Source organism: Ochotona princeps, chromosome X, assembly GCF_030435755.1.
Source record: "Ochotona princeps isolate mOchPri1 chromosome X, mOchPri1.hap1, whole genome shotgun sequence".
Taxonomy (NCBI): Eukaryota; Metazoa; Chordata; class Mammalia; order Lagomorpha; family Ochotonidae; genus Ochotona; species Ochotona princeps.
Genome location: NC_080865.1, coordinates 104,375,319 through 104,400,497, shown reverse-complemented (window position 1 = coordinate 104,400,497; position 25,179 = coordinate 104,375,319). Strand labels below are relative to the sequence as shown.

General features: G+C 51.1%; 1 protein-coding gene and 1 pseudogene across 1 annotated transcript in view; one reads left to right on the top strand and one right to left on the bottom strand.

Moving 5' to 3' along the window:
- Positions 1-6,654: 6,654 nt before the first annotated feature.
- Positions 6,655-7,203, bottom strand: LOC101525638 (ubiquitin-conjugating enzyme E2 A-like; annotated as a pseudogene).
- Positions 7,204-8,855: 1,652 nt separating this feature from the next.
- Positions 8,856-25,179, top strand: part of CD99L2 (CD99 molecule like 2) — a 91,849-nt gene continuing 75,525 nt past the window's right edge. The window contains exon 1 of the mRNA XM_058658582.1: positions 8,856-9,029. Coding sequence (XP_058514565.1) covers positions 8,963-9,029 — 67 coding nt within the window. The 5' untranslated portion in view covers positions 8,856-8,962. The remainder of the gene's footprint in view (positions 9,030-25,179) is intronic.

Genomic DNA, 25,179 nt, shown 5'->3' with positions numbered 1-25,179 from the left:
TACCGGTTCGTGTCCCGGCAGCTCCACTTCCCATCCAGCTCCCTGCTTGTGGCCTGGGAAAGCAGTTGAGGATGGCCCAAAGCCTTGGGACCCTGCACCCACGTGGGAGACCTGGAGGAAATTCCTGGCTCCTGGCTTCGGATCGGCACAGTTCCGGCCATTGCGGTCACTTGAGGAGTGAATCATAGGACAGAAGATCTTCTTCTCTTTCTCTCCTCCTCTCTGTATATCTGACTTTGCAATAAAGAAATGAAGAAAATTATTGAATGGAAAAGTTACAGAGAGAAGGAAAGACAGAGAGATTTTTCCACCCACTGGTTTATTCTCGAAATGACCATAAGAGCTGGGAGTGTGCCAGGCCAGATCCAGGAGCTAGGAGCATCCTTCAGGTCTTCCATGTGGGTGGCAGGGGCTCAAGCCAACCTCTGGTGCTTTCCCAGGAGCATTAGCAGAGAACTGGATTGGACATGGAGCAGCTGGAACTCAAAATAGCACTCATATGGGATGCTGGTGTCTCTCGCAGCAGCTTTACCTGCTGTGCCAAATAACAGGCCCAAATTGTACACGTTTTTTTATTGGAAAGTCAGATATACAGAAAGGAGGAGAGAGAGAGGAAGATCTTCCATCTGTTGATTCACTCCCCAAGTAGCCACAATGGCTAGAGCTGCGCCGATCCGAAGGCAGGTGCCAAGAGCTTCTTCCAGGTCTCCCACGCGGATGCAGGGTCCCAAGGCTTTGGGCTGTCCTCAACTGCTTTCCCAGGCCACAAGCAGGGAGCTGGATGGGAAGTGAGGCTGCTGGGACACGAACCGGTACCCATATGGGATCCCGACAGGTGTAAGGCAAGGACCTTAGCCACGAGGCTACCACACTAGGCCCAAACCACACTTTAAAATCCTGATTTCATGTTATGTGACTTTCACTTTGACTAAAAGAAAAACTTTCTTCTGGTGATTTTGTCATGCCTCTGAGGTTGAGAAACAGCACCAGAGGGAGCAGATGGCAAATTCCAAAGCAAGTTGACCTTAAAGCTGAACTTGAAGGTCATTATTAAAAAAACAAAACCAGTGTCTGTGAGGGTAGAAAGGGTTGGCAGTGAGCAGACAGTCTGTCCTCGTAAGGCCTAAAGAGATGAGTGGGAGTCAGCCAGGTGGGCGAGGGCAGGAAGTTACAGGAAGTCAGCAGACAGCCCAAATGGTGGGATCAGGGCCTGGGGGTGAGCTAGCCAGAAGCTGGCTGCTGTGGAGGCACGCACAGCAGTGTCGCAGAGGCCAGATCAGACCCTACAGGCCTAGGCGGGCCAAGAGCAGCAATGTGGCCTTGCGACATGGGCTGGGAGGACTGGAGGGCAGAGAACCACAGGATCTGAGGCAGTCTCTCAAAGGCGCCCTCTGGCTGCTGGATAGCAAATGGGCTGGAGGAGGCAGCTGTGCAGGAATGAGTGCCTCTTTACCAAACTTGGTAATGAGCAAAGGGGGGGGGTGGTCTTTAATCCACTGCTTCACTCCCCATATGCCTCAACGGCCAGAGCTGGGCCGATCCAAAGCTGGGAACCAGGAGCTTCTTCCGGGTCTCACACATGGGTGCAGGGGCCCAAGGATTAGAGTCATCCTCCCTCCCCTGCTTTCCTAGGTGTGTTGGCATGATGCTGGCCAGGAAGTGAAGCAGCTGAGACTCATATCAATGCCCATACTGGATGCCAACTTTGCAGGTAACTACTGCTTAACTCGCTACGCCGCAACGCCAGCCCTGAAAAAATCATTTTTGAACACAGATTACTATTAGATGCAAAAAATCCACATTTGTATTTTGTATCTTTTTTTCTGGTAGGTTTTTTTTCTGCTGCTTAGAGGACAAGAAAAGACTCGACATCAGAGAGCATGTGTCAGTTTCCATGTTTGGGGTCTTCCAATCACTTCTGGGGTCTTCCCAGGGTAACTCCTGTCCGTCTTTCAGTTCTGCTCCTCCAGAGGTCAGCAGTCAGAGGAGAAAATGCTGCCTGGGAAACACTGCAGAGACATAAGTGATTGCTTGCCAAGTGCTTATGCAAATTCTATATTAACGTGACTGAGCACGAGAAAGAAATTGACAGAACACTTTCTTGCATTCGGAAAATATGCGTGTGTAGGGTTCTCCCCTGCCTGACTCGGCACGCAGGCTTCTTGACTATGGTGCTGCAGGCTGCTTTCGACTTCCAAAGAGGAGGGCTCCTTCTCATGCTAATGAGCCTGGAAGCCATCACCACCCACCAGATCCCTGTGTGCATTTTTTTCCTGGAATTTTAGCACCCTGGTCAACATCATCATTTTCACCGTTGTGAGCGGGGTGTTTAGAAACCCCTCACCGGCCTGGTGCGGTATCCTAGAGGCTAAAGTCCTTGCCTTGCACGCGCCGGGATCCTGCATGGGCGCTAGTTCGTGTCCCGGCAGCCCCACTTCCCATCCAGCTCCCTGCTTGTGGCCCAGGAAAGCAGTTGAGGCCCAAAGCCTTGGGAACTTGCACCTGCCTGGGAGACCCAGAAGAAGCTCCTGGTTCTTGGCTTCAGATCGGCGCAACTCTGACTGTTGTGGCCGCTTGGGGAGTGAATGTCAGATGGAAGATCTTCCTCTCTGTCTCTCCTCCTCCTCTCTGTATATCTCATTTTCCAATAAAAATAAATACATCTTAAAAAAAAAAAAAAGGAAAAAGCTCCTCACACCCTGAATGCAAATGAATGAGATGATTGGGAGTTTCTTGGAATTTGTTGCATTGCATTCTGGAAGACCACTGGGCCAAGAGGTTTCTTGTGTGCCGGAGAGCACCTCTGTTTCAGGGAAGCCAAGAGTAATTTGCGGTGTGGTGGCAGGGGGCACTGTAGAGCCCTCCGGGGATGGAAATTGGCCCACTGGGAACTGGGAAGTTACTGCTGCTGCTCAGCCATGCTGTGCCATGAACACTAGGAGGAGCTGGAGAACACACACCACCACCACGCCTGCATCTTCCTGTCCGGCTCAGACTCCTGCAGTGGCCTCAGGGCTTGCTGGCTTCCCCATTGCAATATCTCCCATTTCCCCACAACTTCGCATTCTTGAATAGCTCCTGTCATCTCCAAGCGCAGCATCTTTTTAAGATAAACCTAAGATGCTATATGAGAGTCCTAAGGCTCCTTGAAGAAATGGATCTGTAAAATGCCCATCTGAACTTGTCTCCTGGCAGGCAACCTTGGGGTTCAGTGTCGCCCTTGGAGAAAGTAGCTCAGGCTGCTTGGCCAGCCCTGAGTGCCCTGTGCTTCCCTTCATTTCTGAGCTTTCTCTTGCTTATGTGGTTCTCCCGTCTGCTACCAGGCTCTTACCTGCCCTTCAGTCACCTCTCACCCTGCCCATGGGGCTTGCAGATGGGCTGTTGTCCCCACAGTTCTCAGGGTTCCCTTGGATAGCCCAAGTCTGCCCCTGAAGGGTGCCACCCTAAGCCTTCAGACTTCCGCGCCTGCCTGCTCTGTTTAGGCCTGCAGACCCACCCCTCCTGTCTGCACCCACTGCTGCCTGCAGCCCACTCACACTCGAAATGCGAACACATCTCTGTTGGCCCCCAGCCCCCAGCCTCTGCCCACACTGGGGCCCCACCCTTTCTGCCACACTACTTCTAACTGAAAACGTTTCTGTGGCTTCCCTCTGTTCTCAGGGTCAAATCGTTGCCCTGCCTGACCTTGCCACTACTGCAAAATCCAGAAAATACGAGAATAAGAACCTTGTGAACACACAGAGGAGACTGGGGGCTTTTCAGGGCTTCTGTTTACAGAACAGATGTATTCCAGAGTCTTTTGTAGCAGGGTTCTGCTGGAACTTCTTCCAGGAGCCAGGAGCTTCTTCAGGGCCACGCATATGGGTGCAGGGTCCCACCACTTGGGCCGCCCTCCACTGCTTTCCCAGGCCACAAGCAGGCAGCTGGATGGGAAGTGGAGCAGCCGGGACTTGAACTGGCATCCATGTGGAATGCCAGCGCTGCAGGAAGTGGCCAACCCACTATGCCACAGCATTGGCCTTTAGGTCTTGTTTTTTGTTTTGTTTTGTTTTGTTTTGTTTTTAATTTAGGGAGGTGTAGTGTTGCCAGTCTTGCATTTTGCCAAGTAAGCATATTAAGTAAAATCTACCATGTTTTCATGAAGTACAGGACATGTGTGTATCCCCCAAATTCTGGGTTTTTCAACAAAGATCAGTATTTAAGCTTTATTGGAAAAAAAAAAAAAAACCCGCCGCCAGTTTTATTTCTCAGGGGAATGGGTGCAGACTTGAGTGTGAGATCAGATACAGGGTGAAAGTGTCCCGGGGTGGAGCCAGCTACACCCACTGCTGTCACAAGCATGGCCGGAGCAGGTCTCTTTGGCGCTGGCAGAAGTACTGAAGGCTGCAAACTTGCAGGCTGGGGCAGCTGGGAGCCAAAAAGAGTTACTATGCCCTAGGGACAGCAATGGGCCTTGATCTGGCCCAGCGGCTGCTGAGGCCCAGGGCCGAGTGCCCAAGGTGCATCTTCCCACAGAGAAGTTGGGTGGCAAGGGTGGGGACAGAGTCTGGGGTGTGGCCCGACACCAGCTGGCCCTTAGGAATCCCCTTGGCTGAGATGAATGGAAGCCCTCCCAGCTCTGGGGTGGCCTTTCCTGCATGGTCAGGCCAGCACGGTGGCCATCTGTGCCTGTGGCATTTTGCTGCCCAGGTTGGAGCTGTGGCAAGGAGGGCATTGCCAAGCAAAATGGTCCCCAGCTAGTGGCAGTTTTCAGGGTGTGAGACGCTCAGGCAGGGACTATGGTTTAGCAAGAGGGTGGGGACAAGGATGCCATGTGCAGACAAGGCACTGCACTGAGTCTGCGCCGCAGCTGGAGAGCATTAACAGTGCGGCCTGTAAGGATGTGTGCACGGGCTCAGGGCACAAGGCACAGTTTCCCAGTGCTGTGTTTTCTCTCCGAGGACGAACCCAGCCCCAAGGAGTCCTTGTACAACGGCGGAGGCCCCGGCAGCAGGCCAGATCTCAGACCACTCCAGTTCATTTTCATTTTGTGTGGTTTTTACTGACTGTCTTTTGTCATGAGGCAGAGCACACAATGTCATATCTTGCTTCTTTCTTTAAAAGAAGATATTTATTTATTTGAAAAGCAGAATTAAGAGATCTTCTGTGTGCTGGTTCACTCCCCAAACGGCCACAACAGCCAGGGCTAGACCAGGCTGAACTGTGAGCCAGGAGCTTCTTCCGGGTCTCTCATGTGGGTTCACGACTCCAAGGACTCAGGCCGTCCTCCGCTGCTTTCCCAGGCCATTAGCAGAAAGCTGGATCAGAAGTGGAGCAACCAGGACTTGAACTGGTGGCCATATGAGATGCCAGCACTGCAGACAGCAGCTTTTTCCAGAACGCCACAGTGCCAGCCCCATGTGTGTGTGTGCGTGCGCGTTTTAGAGATTTATTTATTTGTTTGTAAAGCTGCCATTCCCCAGATGGCCACAATGGCTGGGGATGAGCCAACAACTCAATCTGGATCGCCCACTTGGCTGGCAGGGGCCCAAGAACTTGCTCCACCTTCTGCTGCTTTCCTAGGCCATAAGCAGGGAGCTCGATTGGAAGTGCAACTGCTGGGACTCTAACTAGCACTCATATTGGAGTAGCACTGCAGGTGGTGGCTTAATCCACTGCACCACCATGCTGGCCTGCATATCTTCCTTCCTCCCTCACTATCAGAGTGGCAAGCCTCTGTGGCTAGCATGTTTCAGAGGAGTACGCCCTTTACATGCTGCACGACTGTCTGTTCACGCCTGTCATGGTTCAGTCCGCTACAATGGAGTAGGTCAGCAAGCTTTCCCTGCAAAGGGCTTCTGACTAAATATTGCAAGCTTGTGGACCTGGGATCTGTGCTTCAACTACCCAGCTCCACTGTGGCAGCACAAAAACACATGAAGGGGTTTGGTGTTGAGGTGCATCGGGCCAAGCCACCACCTGCCATGCTGGCACCCCGTACGAGTGCCGACTCGAGTCCTCACTGCTCCAGTTCTAATGTGGCTCCCTACTAACTTGCCTGGCAAGGCAGAGGATAATAGCCCAGGTGCTCGGTTCTTTGCTACTCATATGGGGGACTGGCTGGCCTTCCAGGCTCTTGGCTTCAGCTTGGCCCAGCCCCTGCCACTGCAGCCACTGGGGACATCAAGAAGTGGATGGAAGATCTGTTTCTTTCTTACTTTCCCTCTCAAATGAATAAACAAACACACTTTTTGAAGAAAAAAAAAAGGTTTAAAAGACACCCATGAAAAAATACAGCACCTAATGTGTTGGGATCCCATATGGGCACCAGTTCGTATCCTGGCTGTCCTGCTTCCCATCCAACTCCCTGCCTATGGCCTGGGAAAGCAGCTGAGGACGGCCCAAAGCCTTGGGACCCTGCAAACACATGGGAGACCTGGAAGAAGCTCCTGGCTCCTGGCTTCGGATCGGGTCAGCTCTGGCCGTTGTGGACACTTTGGGAAGTAAACCAGCAGTTAGAAGATCTTCCTCTCTGTCTCTCTTGCTCTCTATTTCTGACTTTCCAATAAAAATGAATTAATAAATCTTTTTTAAAAAAGCACCCAGCAAAGGCTGCAAATTCATGAATATACTCTCTTGTGTTATGGCTAGCTGCTGCTTTTGCTGCTTGTCGGGTCAACAATCACGCCAGCTCTGTTTCACTCCGGCAGAAACACGCTTTTCATAGTCGCACTTGTTTTCCTGGTAGAGCTGAGCAGCTTGGCTGTTTGCATCCAACAGAGATCGCATGGATGCTAAAACTGCAGCTACATCATAGCTGGAGTCCCGTGGTTCTGAACTATGTGCACACATGCACTGCCATCTCAATAGGTATTTGGGGGACATTTTCGAGACAGATCTAAGTGCAGGTGGCTTGTCTGGACATTCTTCTATCCTATAGGTGAGTCCTATCCTAAGTGTGAGTGTTCCATCTTCAAAAGGGGTCCCTTCACACCCCAAAATGTTCGCATTGCACGCTGCCATGCTGGTCTCTGGCGCAGCCCTACTGACTGCAGCTGAAGGATCCTACTCTGACCTCTTGGAGTCCTTCAGGAGGCACTGCCGGTGAGTCCGGCTGACAAATCTCTCCTGCCACGGTCGGGGTGGGGCAGCCATCAGGGTCTGGGGCAGCAGCCGGCTGGAAGGAGGTCTAGGAGGCCGCCCACGCGCCCAGGGGAACAGCATTGCCCCTCCGCAGTGGAGGCTCGCTGGAAGATAGTGTTACTGTACGTTTCACTGTGGCAGGCGCTTTCCTGGAGGAAGCGGAGCGTCTCTGCCACTTTGTCCACTGACAGTTGTCTGAGATGGCCTCACTGGAGAGTCTGTTCTTTCCTCGCCTCTAAGTCCAGGCAGCAGTGTGTGTGTGAGGGGTCACTCACAGCAGTGTGAAGGGCACCTAAGGATGTGAAATCTAGTGCCCTCCTGGCATAGATGGTGCCGCCAGGAGTGGGGGAATGGGTCAGGGCAGCAGAGTGGGAAAGCAGGGTACCTATAGGTCCACAGGCACAGCCAAACGCATGGGAACCTCCATCACCGGGGGTCCCTGCCTTCCTCACTGGTGGGATGTCAGGCTGCCTGCTTCCTACCATCTCCCGTGACTCCTGGTGCCATGTGATGGAGTCCAGCCAGGATGTGAGTTCCCAATTCCTTGGCCATGGACCTACCAGGGTTTGTAATGAACACCTGCTCATTTTGTCAGTCTGGAACCGGACCGACACCCCAGTCACTAGGATAATGCCTAGGTTCTTTTGAGGACTTGCAGGCTAACATGCTTGGAACATACAGTACGTAGGACTAGACGATGCTGTGAATAACAGCAGCTGTTCCTGTTCGGTCTTGGCTCCTGGGAGAGAGCACAGCCAGGAGCACGCAGAATTCTGTCGCTTACACGCTGTGCGCCCTTGGCAGCCCTGCATTCATGACAATGGATGGCAGCCACGCGGGACAGACTTTGCTTGTGTTCGGGAAAGCCTTCCTTAACACTCGCGCTGGTCCCGCCTACGGGCGGCACGGGGCGTGGGTAAAGCCCCCTTGGGGTGGGGTGGAGGCAGGTCGGCGGACGTGGCCAGGGTGCCGGTGCTGCCTGCTGGCTGGTCGACCGCTCTGGAGAGCAGTGGAGCCTTTTCTTTGTCCTGCAGTGGGGACTCCTCTGAGTGGCATGCCAAAGCTACCGCAGGCATTTTCATGCGGTGGGCAGTACGGGAATCGGATTTTTTCAAAGCAGATTCCGTTTGCGGGGATTCATGGGAAAGGAGTGCAGCACGCTACCTGAGCCCTGAGCGCTGGGCACGTGGGAACTTGCTCTGTGCGCACGGCTAGCGACGCCTGCGGACAGCTGCCCCGCGCCTCCCCGCAGCCTGCCGCCCTCGGACTCTGCGCCCCGAGCCCCATCCCGGCTGCCCCGGCGCTCCAAACTTCAGCCTCTGTCGGCTGACGCGGCCACTGCGCACAGGGCCCTTCTCTGGAGTCTCCGGAGAGCTTCTGGCAAGCAACGCGGAGTGAGGCACGAGCGCCGGGGTGCTGCGCCCCGAGGCCGCCCCTTCGGGGGCTCGGAGGGGTCGCCTGTGAGCGGGGCAACGCCAGGGCCACAGGGAAAAGCGCCACGCTCGCCCTGGGTCACGCAGGAGTCGGGGGCGCCGGTGGAAAGCGCCGCCGCCTCCCGAGCCCCCTGGCGCGGGGCCCCACCGCGGGGACAGTGCCTCCAGGGCCGCGGCGGGCCGAGGCCTGCGGGGCGGCGGGCGGAGCCCCGAGCCGCGGAGAGTCCCGGCGCGTGCGGGCGCGGCCCCGCCCCTTCCGCCCCGCCCCTTCCGCCCGCCTCTCCGCCAGGGACGGGCCCGCGTCTGGGTGGGGCCCTGCGGCGCTGGCCGGGCTCCTCCTCCCGGCGCTTCTACTCCTTCGAGGCTCTGGCGCCGCGCTCCTCGGGGCCCTGTGCCTCTCCCCAGCAATGGTGGCCTGGCGCTCCGCGTTCCTCGCTTGCTTCGCTTTCTCCCTGGCCACCCTGGTCCAAAGAGGTAAGGCGGGAGGGGCTGCGCAGGGTTCCCACCCGGTAACCCGGGGTTGCTCTGCGCATGAGCGGCCCGGCCCCCGCGCCTCGCGGTGGGTCTGCGGAGGCAGCTGGCGCACCGGCTGTGCCCAGCGAAGGGGCGCGGGATTGGATTACAGAACTCGCTAAGGACTCATTTCCTGGCGCGATCCATGTGCCAGGAGAAGAGAGACGGGACCCTCTTGTGCTGCGATAGAACCGACGTGGGCAGGGGGGGGTCTGTTAGCGATCGTGAACAGGCAGCTGTCTATAGGTGTAAACAGCTGTCCCCAGGACTGTACCTTAGGGAAAACCTTGGAAACAGGCAAAATTTTTCAAAACTGACTGCTGGCCATCTGCAGAAGCAGGGCGCATCGCCATGCCACGGGTTTTGGGTGCGGCAGGGGATAGCCACCTGCACTTCTAACAGATGCGCTTCCCTGGGGCGCAGGTGGGGGAAGGGCAGGGGTATGCTTCTACTGGTCAGTGGAGTTTGCGAGCTTTTACTCATATTTCGTCCAAGAAGAGAAGAAAGAAATTCCACCGAATCAAGGCAGCAAGTGTCTTAGGCCTTCTGGGACTCCAAGTGTGGGTCGGGGCCCAGCCACGTAGGTGTCACCTGGCAGCTAGCGCAAAGTGCACCATGGAATCCCAAACCTGGGCCCGACCTACGACTCAGTCTGCATTTTAACTAGGTCGCCCAGGGAGCCATAGCCACATTCGAATTTCAGAATCATCCTCTTAGAATAAATGCAGTCTGTGGTTAAAAATAGGGGCTTCAAGGCGGGTACCGACAGACTCTTGTTACACTTATTAATATCTCCACCTCAGAAGGGCTTAGGAAAAACATTGTAATTGAGCACGGAATTGTGCCCTCATCCTGACAAACAGGAACACAGTAGCACCAGAACTTGCTGATAGATTGAACCTACCACTTGGGTCCCCTGGAAGGAACACTGCAAGACTGGCCATATGAGTCCAGGCAGTTTTACAAATCAGGCAAAAATGCCTTTCACAGTTAATACCTTGTACAAAGATGCCAGGCTCTGGTGTGCCAACTGATGATGAGGCCCAGGTAAACCAAACGGAGACTCTTACCTTGGGCAGCTGAAGTCCTGGTTAGGGCCAGAAACAAGTAGGGATATCCAAAGCTGTGTAATGTATTGTCTGTGCTATGAAAAGCAGAGCAAGTTGTGGGAGTCAAGGAGTTACTGGGTTTTGTCTCAGAATAACACTGGTACTGTGTCTCTCAGACGTTACTGAAAACCAGCAGGCAGCAGTGCCCCCTCAACCTTAGGGGGTGGGTTCTTAGCCCTTGAGCTGATGCCCAGAGCTGTGCCTAGCACTCACTCCTGTATGCTTTATGCCCTACCGTGTTGCCACGGGTGAGAGACCTTCTCAAAACCTGTGCAAAATTCATATGATGGCAAAACTGCACAGATCTCAAAATTTGTTGGCACCAAAATAAGAATCTTTTAATTTCCTTTTCCATAAACTTTTTCTGTTCCAAAGCGAGCATCTCGCCGTGTTGTATGGCCTTGTGGCTGCTTTGCATCCTTATTCTTGTGCTGTGGGGTCATTATCAGGCAGCGTAAGGATGACTTGAATGTAAACCCTGTGATATAGCAGTGGTAGCTCGATAAGCAAGATGACTACTGAGTGAAGAATTGGGCGACACCCTGCACAAAACAATACTCACGTTCTTAGCAGCAAGAGCGCAGAGGTGGTGTCGCTGTACTCTTGAGGGTGCGTGGGCCAGAGCTTCAGAACTGTTCATTTCTGGACTTTCCTCATTTACTCTTTTGAGATATCAGTTGCTCACTGTTGACTAAAAGCAAGGATCATATCTCAGATTTTCTTTTCTTTTTTTAAGATTTATTTATTTTTTATTGGAAAAGTAGATTTATAGAGAAGAGAAACAGACAGATCTCCCATCCACTGGTTCACTCCCCACATAGCCACAATGGCCAGAGTTGAGCCGATCCGAAGCCAGGAGCCTGGATCCTCTTCCAGGTCTCCCACGCAGGTGCAGGATCCCAAGGCTTTGGGCTGTCCTCGACTGCTTTCCCAGGCCACAAGCAGGGAGCTGGATGGGAAGTGGAACAACCAGGACTGGTCCCCATATGGGACCCCAGTGCTTGAAAGGTGAGGATTTAAGTTATTAAGCCATCATGGTGGACCCAGATCTGATATTTTCATTGTTTCCAGTTACACTAGCTGGAATGAGAGGGAGGGGGGAGACTGCAAACTAGTGTGAGAAAAAGAGAGGCACAGAGAGGTGAAGTAACCTGCTTCTGCAAGTTTACCTTGCAGTTCCTGGGGAGGAGATACAACTGAAAAGAAACGGGGAGACAGTGCTCTCTTGGGCAACTGACAAAGTTCATTTGCAGGGTTCCCGTTCTTACACACTTAGTAAAACAATAGTTCTGACACAACTCAGAATCAGATCATGTCTGAGAGCAGAGTTCAAAGAGGCTAACAAGATGACTTGGTCAAAGCATTATTGAAGTTGGGAGTAGATAAGGAGCGCTGTCTGTCCTTGGTTGACTAGACGGAGCACAGATGTTCGCCTATCGTCAAGCAGAGCGTGAGGACTCACTGGGGCAAGAGTGCGCTCTGGGCAAGAGGCCCTCCACCCCCTCTCTCCTGGAGCCTCTTCTCAGCAGGAGCCCCCGGGCCTCTGCTGTCCCAGCTATCCTGCTGGATGTATCCTCACATGCTTCAAGTAACATGGGGATTAATGAGCAGCTAGGTTTGATCCTGGGCTTGAGTGACCAGTCACTGCCTTTAAGCTGTAGGCACAAAGCCTTTCCACCTGGAGGCTGCCCACTCTGCCATGCAAGTTGTGGGAAAATGAGTTCCCCGAGCCCCAGTTTGGTCATCCATATAGTGGCTGGCAGCTTCCCAAGGTTTCTCCTGGGGAGCAGGCCTGTATCATTCAGGAATGTGTACCCTTGCCAGCAGCTCCTAGCTGCTGAGGGCTAGCTGTGTGCCAGGCACCTCACAGAGCTTGTTGCCTGCTTCTACACTTTGGTAGGCTAGGTGTTCTCCCTGCCTTTCAGATGAGGCAACATTGACCACACGGAAAACACAGAGCCAGGATTCCAACCAGATGAAATTGCTACCTTGTCATCTCTCTTTCTTTAAATTAAGAACTCGGCACTAGCATTGTGGCACAGTGAGATAAGCTGCCTCCTGTGATATTGGCATCCCATATGTGTGCCAGTTTGTGTACCACTGCTCCACTTCAATCCAGTGTGCTGTTACTGTGCTGCCTGCAAGATAAGCAACAGAAGATGGCCTTGGTTCTTGGATCCCTGCTACCCACCTGGGAGACCAGGTGTTTGAAATCAATAAATAAATCTTAAAAAAAATCTGAAGCAGCAGTAGCCTGGGTTTCCAGGTTTCTGGATCTTCTGTGCAAAATGGGCTAACAGAAAAATCTTTGCATTGGCAGCCTCTCTGTGTTGGGAGTTGAAGGAAGCCGAAGGGCCCTGCAGAAGCCTGGGAGTTGTGGGGCTTCGAGTTGGCCTTGCCTGTGAGCCACGTTGTTCTTGGTCCTGGTCCTCCATGTACAGTGTGCTTGTCGAAGTCCGACAGCTTCTGAAAGCACACAGCAGGGAATGGGAGCATGATCGGTGCAATATCCCCAGGCGTAGGCAGTAGGGATAGCCTAGTGGTGACAGGCTTGAGGCTCCAGGGGTTCCAAAGCTGGGAAACAACTCATTCTTGCTGGAAGTGCAAGGCCTACTGGTCTGATTCTGAAAATCCCTGTGAGGATGGATGGCACCTGGTGGTACCTACAGGCGCGGGGAGTGTGTGGTGGGATGGAGCATGGGCCTTGTGAAGGGTCCGCTGCTGACTGCTTGCATGTGCCAGGCCCTCAGTGCCTTGCGTTCCGCCCTTCATAGCAGACCCAGGGAGTGGCAGCAGGGCCCATCCCTTCTGCATGTGTCCATAGTGGCACTCGGACACAGCCCTGCAAGTCAACTGGATGCCAACCCATTGCTCAGAGAGAAACATGAGATCCAGAGCAGTGTAAGAATTTACGAGGCATCTATAGCCATACCACCCTGAACGCGCCCGAGCTCGTCTGATCTCGGAAGCTAAGCAGGGTCGGGCCTGGTTAGTACTTGGATGGGAGGATTTATGAGGCATCACACCTAGTTAGTAAGCAGAACTGGAGTTGAACAAATAACCGAAGCAGGGGTCATGAACGCTGGGCCTTTCGAAGGTCAGACTGACCAGGGACGTGTGGCAAGTGGCCAGAAGTGGGATGAGCAGGTTCGCAAGCTGCCAAGTGCTGCCCGCTCAGAGACAGCCCCAGCTGAGAGTTGGAGTGGGCAGGCATGAGAACAAGCCTGACTAGTGCTACTGTGACTCTCGACAGTTACCTCTTCTGCACCTCAGTTTTCCTCTCTGTAAAATGGAGATAGCACTGTGGGTCTCTTGGGTTGTCATTAGGCTTAAATGAGTAGAAACACATGAAGTAGTTAGGCTCTGTGCTAGTGATTGCCACATTGTACTATCTGAGACTCCCCAAGACATATTAAATAAAAATTAAAATGCACACCTTGAAGGCGTAACCTCTGTTTTGAAAAGATTTTTGTTTTTATTGCAAAGGCAGAGCTATAGAGAGAAGAAGAGATAGGGAGATCTTCCACCTGCTGGTTCACTCCCCAAATGGCCGCAAATGGCCAGAGCTAGCTAATCCGAAACCAGGAGCCAGGAACTTCTTCCAGGTCTCCCATGTGGGTGCAGGGTCCCAAGGCTTTGGGCTGTCCTCTGTTGCTTTTCCAGACCACAGCATGGAGCTGGATGGGAAGTGGAGTGCCCAGGATACGAACCAGGGCCCAAATGGAATGCTGGAGCTGCAGGTAGAGGATTAGCCTACTATGCCATGGTGCCAGCTCCCAAAAGCATAATTTCTATAAAACGTCCAGAATTGGCAAATCTATAGATAGAAAGGTGGTTTCCAGGGACTGGATGAGAGGGCTGAGGGAGGGACTGCTTTAATGGGCAGGGACTTTGATGGAGTAACAAAAGTATTCGGGAACTAGATACAAGTGATGGTTGTACAGCGTTGTGAAATGTTCAAAACACACACACACACACACAATGAATTTTACATTTTAAAAGGGTGAAGTTGGGGCTGGCACTGTGGCATAAGTGGTTAAGCCACTTGCCTGCTATGCCAACATCACATCAGGATGCCAGTTTGAGTCCCAACTTTTCCACTTTTGATCCAGCTCCCTGGTAATGCGGCCTGAGAAAGCAGTGGAAGATGGCTCAAGCTCTTGGGCACCTACACCAGCTTGGGAGATCCTCCTGAGTCTCTTGACTTCTGGCTTCAGCCTTCCCAGCCTTTCCCATTGAGGCGTTTGAGGACTGAACAAGCGGATTGTTGATCTTTCTGTTACTCAGCCTTTCAAATAATAAGTACATCTTTTTTGTAATTATTTTATTTTGATCATTTTCACATAGTTGATTAGGACACAAAGAGTCAAGGGCTACAGAAAAGTGGTTAAGGCTATTGTTTCCTTATTATTATTATTATTATTATTATTATTATTATTATTTTCTGTGTCTGGAGTAAGGGGAGAGATGAAGGGAGAAACCCCACCCAGCCACCCACCCATCCCAGGTCCCTGATGTGGGGCATGCTCCGAGGGTCCTGCTCAAGTGGTTTTGATAGTTCAGCAGTTCTGGATTGCTGCCAGTCTCGCCATTCCAAGCACGATGAAATCTCTCCAGAATCCATTGGCTGACACGGTCCACCCTGTGGTCTCCATTTGCCCAGATTTTCACTGCCAACACATGGCTGGGGTAGTTGATCGATTTGTTCTGTCCTCCGTCCTCTGTTGTGGTACCAGGTGTCCTCTGCAGGTTCCAATGGACTGCCATAACCTCCATGTCCACCTGCATATATGCTGTCCACTGCTCCGTCTGAGCCACTGAGGAAGCTCAGCTTTGACACTTACACTCCATGGTCAGACCATGGAACTTGCACTTCTCTTCAAGATTGGGGGGAATCCCCAAAGAAACGTCATCTGAGGTGATTCTTGTGTGTGTTTGCCAGTACAGTGTCTGGCACCGTCCGTCGCCCCAGTCAGCTTATGCTGGTGCTTGCAATTGCTGGGTCGGTTCTGTTTCCAGCCCTGTCTTCCACACGAACCAATGGGTGTTGCAGTCCAGCCTGATTCTGCCCAGCACACACTCGGTCGTCACACAAACCATTGGGAACTGCAGCCTAGTCAGAGTGACCCACAATAACTGCCGCCCTGGTTCCCATGCTTGCCAGTATGTACCGCAGACTAGTCCAGTCTGTCCCACATCCCATTCAACTCTCATACATGTCGATGGGCATTGAAGCCTAGTTCAACCCAATCAGCCACACTATCCAGCCCACTCACATGCTGGCGGGTGCCTTTCTGTCTAGCCACCCCTGCCCCTGTCCTGGTTTTTGTGCCCTCTAGTGGGAGTGGTAACCCAAGAGGGAGGACCCCACTATCTCCCTACAAGGCCTCTCCCACTCCCAGATTATGCCACTCTCCAGGTGGTTCTGTGGTTTGACTTGACAGAATTAGCTGCCAGTGCCAGCTTCTGCCAGCTGATGCTGTGGCAAAGCCCAACCAACCCTCACCCACTCTAATTTTGTTTGCACCACTTGGAACAGTCAGCCCAACCTGGCTTTTCCCTGATCTAGCTCACATGAGGTCCACAGGTGTTGTAGCCCTGCTTAGTCTGGTCTGCCCCCATCCCAACTCATGTTTTCCAGTAAGAGTGGCAGTTCAGCAGGGAAGCCCTAGAGATTTCCCCCTACCCACCCTCCTTGGTTCCCACGTGTGCTGATTGGGTGCTGCGACCCAGTCTGGCATGCCCCCCACCCCTTGCCTTGACATTTGCCAGTAGGTGCTGTAGCCTGGCCCGGCCCACCCCCAATTCCAGCTGATGCTGTTGAGGGTTACAGTCTAGCCCTGCCCAGCAGGCACCCAATCCCAGCTGTAATGTGTACTGGTATGTGTTACCACCGAACCTGGCCTGACCCACACTCTGTTCTGGTGCTCGGATTCAGCAGCAGGTGATGTGAACTGAATCTTTAAAACAAAATCAGAGTACAGAGGTTGAATCATCTGGGAGGTAGAAGGTGATGTGGGAGATCTGAATTCAGTTCCTGGCTCCTAACTGGGCTGGTTCAGTCCTGGTGGTGCAGGCATTTGGGAATGAATCAACAGATGGCAGCTAGCCGATTCTCTTAGTCTCTTCCTGTCTTTTGGATGGATAGATAGATAGATAGATAGAATGATAGGTAGGTAGAGATGAAGTCTCCTTTTAAATAAGCTCCCAGTGTTGACCTAGTAGAATACAGGTGTAAAGCCGTGGCATGTGATGTTCAATTGGGCTTGGGTTTGGCAAATAGAGGAGCTGGGCCCCAGGTGCTGGCAGCTCGGAACTATGAGGCAGGGAAGCCCGCGTGCTGGGCTGGGGTGCTGGGTGTAGCCCGGTGGCCTGCAGAAGACCCTCAGGGTTGGCCCTGAGCTTTGAACCCTGCCTGCCAGTGGTCCATAGGGAGATAGCATCATGGGGATGGGGTGGGGAAGGGATGGAGGAGAGGCTGGCTTCAGGGTCATCATCAGTACTGGTAGGTAGGCAGATGGTCTGAGGAGTCTTTTTTCTCGTCTCTCTCTCTTTCTCTCTCTTTTAATTTGAGAGGGAGAGAGAAAGATCACAGTTATTCCCATCTAGGGTTCATTGTTCAATTGCATGTAGTGGTTGTGGCTAAAGCCAGAAGCTAGGAGCATGATCCAGGTCTCCACATCAGTGGCAGGCTCCTCTGCTTTGGTCTTCTGCTCCTTCCTTCCTGTCAGAAGTCACATTCTCATCGCTTCAAGCACGTTGTCCACCAAGAAACTAAAACGCTTAGGTTCATTTTAAAACCCACACCCCCCCCTCCCCTCACTGTCAAGAGTCAGCCTCCAGGGTCCCGAGGCAGGATGCAGCATGGCCTGGGTGGAGATGACACTTGCCAGTTGGGATGCTCAGAGGGGAGGGCGGGGGAGGAGCTGGCTTTGGCTCTGTGAGCAGATGCGCATGCTCTCCTGGCCTGGCATCGCTCTATGGCAGTGTTCACGGCTTGTTTTCCTGCTATATGATTTTTAGCACTTTCTCTATTAGTCTTGTGATGCTTTTGGGTGCCAAGGAGGAAGGTTCAAGGAGTTCCCATCCCCCAATGTAAATGTGGCCCCTCCCCGAGACTGGCCCATAAATGTTTAAAGTTACTGTAACACCTGTCCGGAACACACAGGTGTGGGTCTTTCATGTAGGTGTTCCCAATGGATGATGATAAAAGGCTCCAACTGTACTCAACGTGTGATTCATTAGGGTGCACGACAAAGGGGAAATCCAGAGAGGTAGCAGGGGTAGGAAGGTTGCTAAGACCTTTAAATCCCCAAGGCCTGGATTATGCAGGTGGGCCCAAACCAATCACTTGAGGTCTTTAAATGTGGATGAGGCCTGCTGGGGCTTTGTTAGAGCCCCAGGGGTTGGCGGTGGGGCGTGCCACCAGCTATTTCTGGCTTTCGGCGGGTAGCCTCTAGAAGCTGGAAAGGAGTGGGGAATGGTCTTCGGTAAAATTTCCAGAGGGGCATAGCCTTTAGCAACAGCTGAATGCCAGCCCGGTTTGGAATTCCGACCTCCAAAGCTATTAGGTAAGAGACGTGTGTTCTGATAAGCCATTGAATGTGTTGTGTTCTGCTAGAGCAGAAATAAGGCAGGAGGACAGAAGCCAGCCGTTAGATGTCGGCATCCTCTTCTTTCTTTGAAGAACTGTTTTGTGATGCTTCCTGACACTGCTGCACTTCTTACCACTTCCTGCTATGTTCCAAGTTCAGGTCTTTTTTTTTTTTTGAAAAGGCAGAGTTACATATGAGTAGAAGCAGTAGAGAGTTCTTTCACCAACTAGTTCACTCCCTAAATAGCTGCAATGCCCGGAGCTGAGATGATCCAAAACCAGGAGTCTGGAGTTTCTTCCAGGTCACTCACGTGGGTACAAGAAAACAAAGACTTGTGCCATCCTCCACTGCTTTCCCAGGCGATAAGTAGGGAGTGGGATTGGAAGTGGAGCAGCCAGGAATTGAACTGCTACTCATATGGGATGCTAGTGCCACAGGCAGAGGATTGGCTAGCTATAGCATGGTACATGCCCTGAAGTTGAGGATTCTAAGATGTGCTGAATCTTGGGCTGTAGTAGCCACTACCCAGAAGCCTCTCTGAGTGGTTGCAGTGGCGGTGGGGTGGGGATGGCAACTGTATTTTTGTTGCTCCGGTTTGACTCAAAATTGCTTCCCAAGGAGTTGGAGCATGCGTCTCTGCTTTGGAGTGTGGCCGCCGCTGGCTACCTCCGGAATGTTCTGTTTAGCTTCCCCAGTCCTAAGGGCCGTCCATGATGCAGGCAAGTAATGGCCAGCAGACAGGGCTTTCTGGTCTGTCCAGCCAAGCCTGTCCCTTTGAGGCATGTGTTGTTTGTTCACCTTCTTACTGGCCACCCCAGGGATGTGGCATCAGCTCATTGTGGAGTTACAGGGTCAGGTGAGTCATCTGTACACCTGTCGCCCCCCCGGGGCCACGCCTTCAGCTTTCACCAGTTTTTTGTGTTAAACTACAGTTCACTTTATTTGAAAGGGTTAGAGAGAGATGGAGAGAGATCTTCATCTGTTGTTTACTTCTCAAATGGCCGCAACAGCCAGGGCTAGGCTTAACCAAAGCCAGGAGCTCATTCCAGGTCCCCCATGTGGGTGCAGGGCCTCAAGCATCTGGGCTGTCCTCTGCTACTAGATTGGAAGTGGAGCAGCCTGGACTTGAAGGTGTTGCAGGCAGCAGCTGGAGCTGCTATGCCACAATACCAGCCTCTTTTACTAGTTCTGAAGTTTGCTTTTATAGTTTATTTTTTTAAATTGAGAATATAACATTTTGAATTGTTTAAATCTCGGGGTTTAAACCTGCCAGCAGGCCCCGATGTCACCGAGGGTGAGGCAGCAGTGTTCTTCCAGGAAGAACCACTGAGATAAGCTGGTGAGGAATGTCCACTTTGTTATGCACAAGTTATGAGGGTTTTTTTTTTTTAAAGATTTTTATTGCAGTATCAGATATAGAGAGACAGAATTGTCTTCCATCTAATGATTCATTCCCCAAGTGATCACAGTGGCCGGTGCTGTGTCGATCCGAAGCCAAGAGCCAGGAGCTCTTCTGGGTCTCCAATGCGGGTGCAGGATCCCAAAGCTTTTGGCCGTCCTCAACTGCTTTCTGAGGCCACAAGCAGGGAGCTGGGTGGGAAGAGGGGCTGCCGGGATAAGAACCAGTGCCCATATGGGATCCCAGTGTGTTCAAGGCGAGGACTTTAGTTGCTAGGCCATGGCGCCCGACCCACAAGTTACTAGTTTTAAAGGCTAAGGAAGGAGAGAGGGCAGGAGGGCGTCTTCTGGCAGTCCCCCTGCCCACCAAAGACTCTGTAATTGGCTACAAGGTTCGTCTATCTCCCTTGACCTTCTAGTCCTATCAGAGGTCATGTTCCACTTCTATTCCCCTTGACCTTCTAGTCATGTCAGAGGTCACATTCTCATGTAGGGCTGGAAGCTGTGCCTCGGGGGGGTCATGGCAGGTGCAATGAGCCACGCCCACCAGGCAGCAGGCCGAGATCCAGGGGGTGATTGCCCATATTTAAAGATTCTATTTCACTTTTGAAACACAGTTACAGAGAGAAGCAGAGATAGATTTTCCATCTGCTGGTTCACTCCCCAAATGGCCGCAGTGGCCACAATGGCCAAAGCTGGGCCAGTCTGCAGCCAGGAGCTTCTTCCTTGTCTTCTACATGGGCACAGGGTCCCAAGAACTTGACCCACTCCCCACTGCCTTCTCTTGCCATTAGCAGGCAACTGGATTGCAAGTGGAATAGACAAGACTTGAACTACTGTCCACATGGGGTATGGGTGCCTCAGATGGAGGAGTAGCTTGCTATGCTACACGGCCTGCTTTCTGCTTTAATTTTTATATTGAGGGCTTCTGATGTCAGAGGACCCTGCAGCTTTTAAATGAGCTCTGAAAACTGTAGTAGTTGAGTCCTACAGAGACGGGACCCAAGTTCTGTGAACATCTGTTGAACAGGACGAGTTACAAACACTTAGATGGTGTGGCTAGGTGGCAGTGAATGGGATCTTCCTCCGAGTCCAAGGTGACCCTGTGCCGGACACAGGGCTGCAGTGCAGAGCTTGCCACTGCCGGGACACAGCCCCATGACTCGGTTTCCCATTTTGAGATTCTTACTGCTAATTGGGCTGGCCTGATGTGGTGCAACTGCTATTTTCTTTTGACCTAAGGGCACTGTGGGGACAAAAAAGCCACTAGGCTGGTCAGGGAACATGTGGATTTAGCTCAACCAAGAATCAGAGGGCAAGGAGACTTGGCAGTGGCCTGGGGAAGGTGGTCTGAGGGACAGGTAGCAGGCGTCTGGCCCCTGGCTCGGGATATGCCTGCTGATGCTTGGCTCACACATTGTTGACCCTGGTGCTGCATGAGGCCCACGTGTGTGTGTCTTGGAAGAGGCACATGGTTTCCTTCATGGCTGCAGCGCAGTTTGTGTCCTCTTGGCCCCAGATCAAAAGCTGTTCCTGTTACCACATCATGAATCCCAGCCAATGTGGGACCTTAAAACCACTACTTGTTAACACTCACAACTTCCATTAGTTGGGAGTTCAGAGGAACGCAGCAGTGATGGCTCGGCTCCCCTGTTCAGGGCCTCAGCTAGGAAAAAGCACATGACAGAAGCGAGAATCATCTGGGTAATTTTTCCACTTATGCCCTAGAGGATGGGCTCAGCTCTGGTTGTCTGCTAGAACACAGCCATACAGGGACTGTCTGTAGTTCGGGCTTCTTATTGAATGGTAACTATATTGGAACTTTTCACATAGCCCCCTGGGGCTGTTAAATAACAACTCAGAGGTCATGGATTTGGAATGAGCACCTGCACTGAGCTCAACAGGTCAAACCAAGGTAGAATTAATTGTAACTGAACCTTTACTGGCTGCCCAAGGTCCCAGTAACTGATCAGTCTGTGAACAACTAACTTGCTTAGTGGTAGCCAGTGATGGTTCCTGTCTTCCTTGCATTTTTATACAGGTGCTGTGTGATCACTTTCTCAGAACCTACTCTGGATTTTGAGGGCTGCTTGATATTGTCATTGAAGATGGCCAGAATACAGGCCCTTATCCACCTGTAGAAAGAGAATTTCATATGTGACGCGCGGCAGTATGCAAACTTGGCAAAGTTTAATGAGATTGTGTGTTTGACGAACCAGGCAGGTAACTTGTCCAAAGAAGCTGTGAGGCCCAGTCTACAGTCAGACTGGGATTTATAGGAGAAAGTGGGGGCCTCCTTACCATCCCCTTCCCCGAATTTGTCTTTCCTTCATCCTGTTCTTTGGGGATGTTGCTGGATAAAGGGCTTTGTAGGTAGGCATTGTAGCTGTGAAGTTCCTCGTTAGGTTTCTTTACACAGTGTTCTCAGTGCACTGGACAGCAGGGTTGGGATGGGGAAGGCTGGGACCACCTACTAGGTTATCGGCACTGGACTCTGTATACAAATGCTGGACATGCTTCTAAGGCTGCTGGTTTAAACTTCTGGTTTGCCCTTTGGCCTCATTCACATACCCAGGTTGATGTCTGCTTTCCTGCCTAACAATAGGCAGATTGGTTGCTCAGATTCTGTTGAATTGGTGTAAGGAATTTTCTGTTTAACAGGAGCCCTAAGCAAGAGTGACTATTTCAGTGGATAAGCACAAGGCACATGTCTCTCCCTTTCTTTTAAGACATAAAATACATGTGAAATGTACTTTCAACTGTCTTAAAGTATAGAATTCAAAGGCATTAAGTATACTCACGATGCTGTGTGACACTTACAACCATCAGTTTCCAGGTTTCCATCACCCCAAGGGATGCTTTTAATCTGTTAGCAGGCGCTCCCTCCCTTTCCCTTGCCTCTCAGTTTCGGGCAGTCTCTCCTCCATTTTCTGTATGGATTTGCCTTCCTGAACAATGCAGCAAACTGGAATCCTACAGTATTTGCAAGGAGCCAGGCAAACTTATATCGTTTGTTCTGTATGTACCCATGCTCTGTGTCAATCAGTTTAGATTCAGTCTTATGACTGGGTAATATTCCGACTAGACCACATTGCCATGGCCTTTTCAGGCATCAGTGGCTGGCCTTTGGATCATTGTCATCCTTTGGCTGTTGTGAACATTCTAGTGGAGTCTTTTGATGTGGCATTTTGTTTTTGTTTTCTTTTTTTTTTTCTCTCCCAAGTCTTTGGGGTATATGCCTAGTATTTGGACTTTGATTACCTAGCTTCTGACTGCAATCCTGTAGGTTACCAGTCACATAAAGATAGTTCAGATTCAAGACGAGCATATATAATCCTGTCAAAAAGTATCAGACTTGTGAGCCATATTTAAAGCTGCCACATAATTCCACTTGGATGTTAAGGTGCAGCTGAAAAGCTTCCTGCTCTCCAGAGCCTGCCTTAGTTCTTTCAGTTAGTAGTGATTTCTTGTATCTCACTGATGTCAGCATCTCTGGTTCTTTATGAAGTAATTATCATCAGGGATGGCTATATCTTGAACATGATTTGGCCCCTTGAACTCAAGTAGCAGTTCAATATCCAAAGCCTTAATGGTACTGGGAGGATTGAAATTTAATCTAGTTATGGTGTTTTACAGTGGAGCCTTTGGGATGTGATTATAATGTCTTTGGAGCGGAGCCTCCTGTGACTGAGTCCTGGTGGTGTTTTAAGCAGGGAGAAAGCGTGCTACTACACACACAGACATGCGTACTGTCTTTTGATGTGTGCTGATCTACACTGCCCTGGGATCTGCTATGGTTTGGAGCTTAATCTCAGAAAGCAGTTGTCGTGAATGAGCCAGGGTTCAGTCTAGCTTCTCTCTGCCCAGCTGTGGGGGGAAACAGCCTTCTAGCTTTTGCCTGACTGCTGTGGCAATCTGGAAAACAAAGCAAAAGATGGAAGCGCTCATTCTCCGAACTTCCTGGCACACCAGGTGTTTTTTGCCTTTGTCATCTTTCAACCTCACCATTTGCCTGAACTGATGGTCTCACCTGGTTCCAGACTGTGATCCTTCAAAGTGCAATCCAAATTAAATTTTCTAAGCAGTTTCTCAGGCTTTTCATTATAGTGATGAAAAGCTTACACAGGACCCAAGAAAGGATACTGCCAGTTGAAGCCCCTAAACCTTGTACCTCCAGATCCAGGAGCCGAACATGACCTGTTTTCCTTTATAGATTTCCACAGATATTTTATTGTAGTAATGAAGAGCTGCCTTATGCAGGAACATGTTATTTCTTAAAAATAGATTATTTATTTGGAAGGCAGAGTTAAGAGATCCCATCTGTTGGTTCACTGCTCAGATGGCTGTAAGAACCTGAGCTGATCCAGGCTGAAGCCAGGAGTTTTATCTGGGTCTCCCGTGTGGGTGACAGGAACCCAAGTATTTGGACCATCTTTTGCTGCCTTCCTGGCTGTATGGGAAGTAGAGACTCTGGGACTTAAGCCAGCGCTTGTGGATGCCTGTGCTGCAGGTGGGAGTTTAACCTGCTTGTTCAATAATGCTGGCCTTGGCATGTTTGTTATTGCGGCACTGGCAAGCATCTTAGCCTCATGCTTGCCTCTTCGTTTTCTGCCCCTTCTCTTATTGCCAAGCTGCTGTTGCCACCTGATGGACTCTTTCCAATGAGGGAGGTGGGCTGGCTGGTTCTGAGGGTGAGTTAAACAATGCTGTTCTATGAACGTGGCTGGATTTAGTTGCCCAGAATGTTTGTATAGGGAATATGGACACAGTGGTATGCTGCTCCCTTCAAGGAGTTTGCTGACTATGGGTCTCAAAAGGTTTGGGTTAATCTATCAGGATGGGGCAGCTTGGAGCTTTGTCCTGTGCCTTAGAGAAGAGTCACTGAGGGTTGAGTGCGTTCTGTATTTGGGCTATTGAGCAGAGTTTCACAACCATGGCACCATTGGCATTTGGACTAGATAGTCCAACAGTAGATGATGTGAGGCGGTGCCCTGTGCACTCCAGTGAGTTTAGCATCTCTGACCCCTCCCAATCAATGCCAGCAGCCCCCTCCTTCTCAGTCTTGCTAACCCAACATGATTCTAGAGATTTCCCAGTGTCCTCTGGGAAGCAGAGTCACCCTTGCTATAGAGACAGCTATGTTCTTAGTAATTGTGCTCTTTAAAGATCTATTTTTTTTTAAATTCAAAAAGCAGATTTTACAGAGAGGAGAGACCGAGATCTTCCATCTGCTGGTATATTCCCTAAATGGCTGGACCTGGGCAGGTTCAAAGTCGGGAGCCGGGAGCTTCTTCCAAGTCTTGCACTTGGAGTCGGGGCCCAGACTGGAGCCATCCTCCACTGCTTTCTCAGACCCTAAGCAGGGAACTGAATCACGAGAGGGACAGTTGGAACACAAAGCAGTGCTCATATATGGTGCTGCAGCTGGAGGCTTAACTTGTGCCATGGCACTGGCCACTGTCATTACACTCCTGATTCTCAGTATTCTTTGGCTCCCAGGTTTTCTGTCATCATCACACTGCCTCAGCATGAATGTGTTGGAGGAAATGGCATCGCAGTGAAGTCTGTGTGGATTGGTGTCGGCTCAGCTGACTCCAGTGGGGCGTGGTGGGCTTCACGTGGTTAGGGGTCCTCCTGGTGAGATTGGGCACATCGCCGTCTGTTCAGCTGTTCAGTTTTTGCGTACTTTCACAGATGTTCATCCAATCTTTCATGTGGATGTTTGTTAGTTTCAGTTTTAGGTAGTAACCTTCTGTGTTTTAATATGCTGTGATTCTTATTCACCAAGAACCAGTGAAACAATTGGCAAATAAGACTTGCCCAGTCCATTAAAAAGAAATCAAATTGGACACTAAACATGAAATGACAATCACATTAGTAATTGGAGAGATACACATAAAACTATAATAAAAATTATTTACCCTCCACCAGGCTAGAAGTTATAAGCTCGAACAGTACCAAATGTTCACATGATTATATAATTCTTTTTTTTTTGTAGTAAACTTAAGT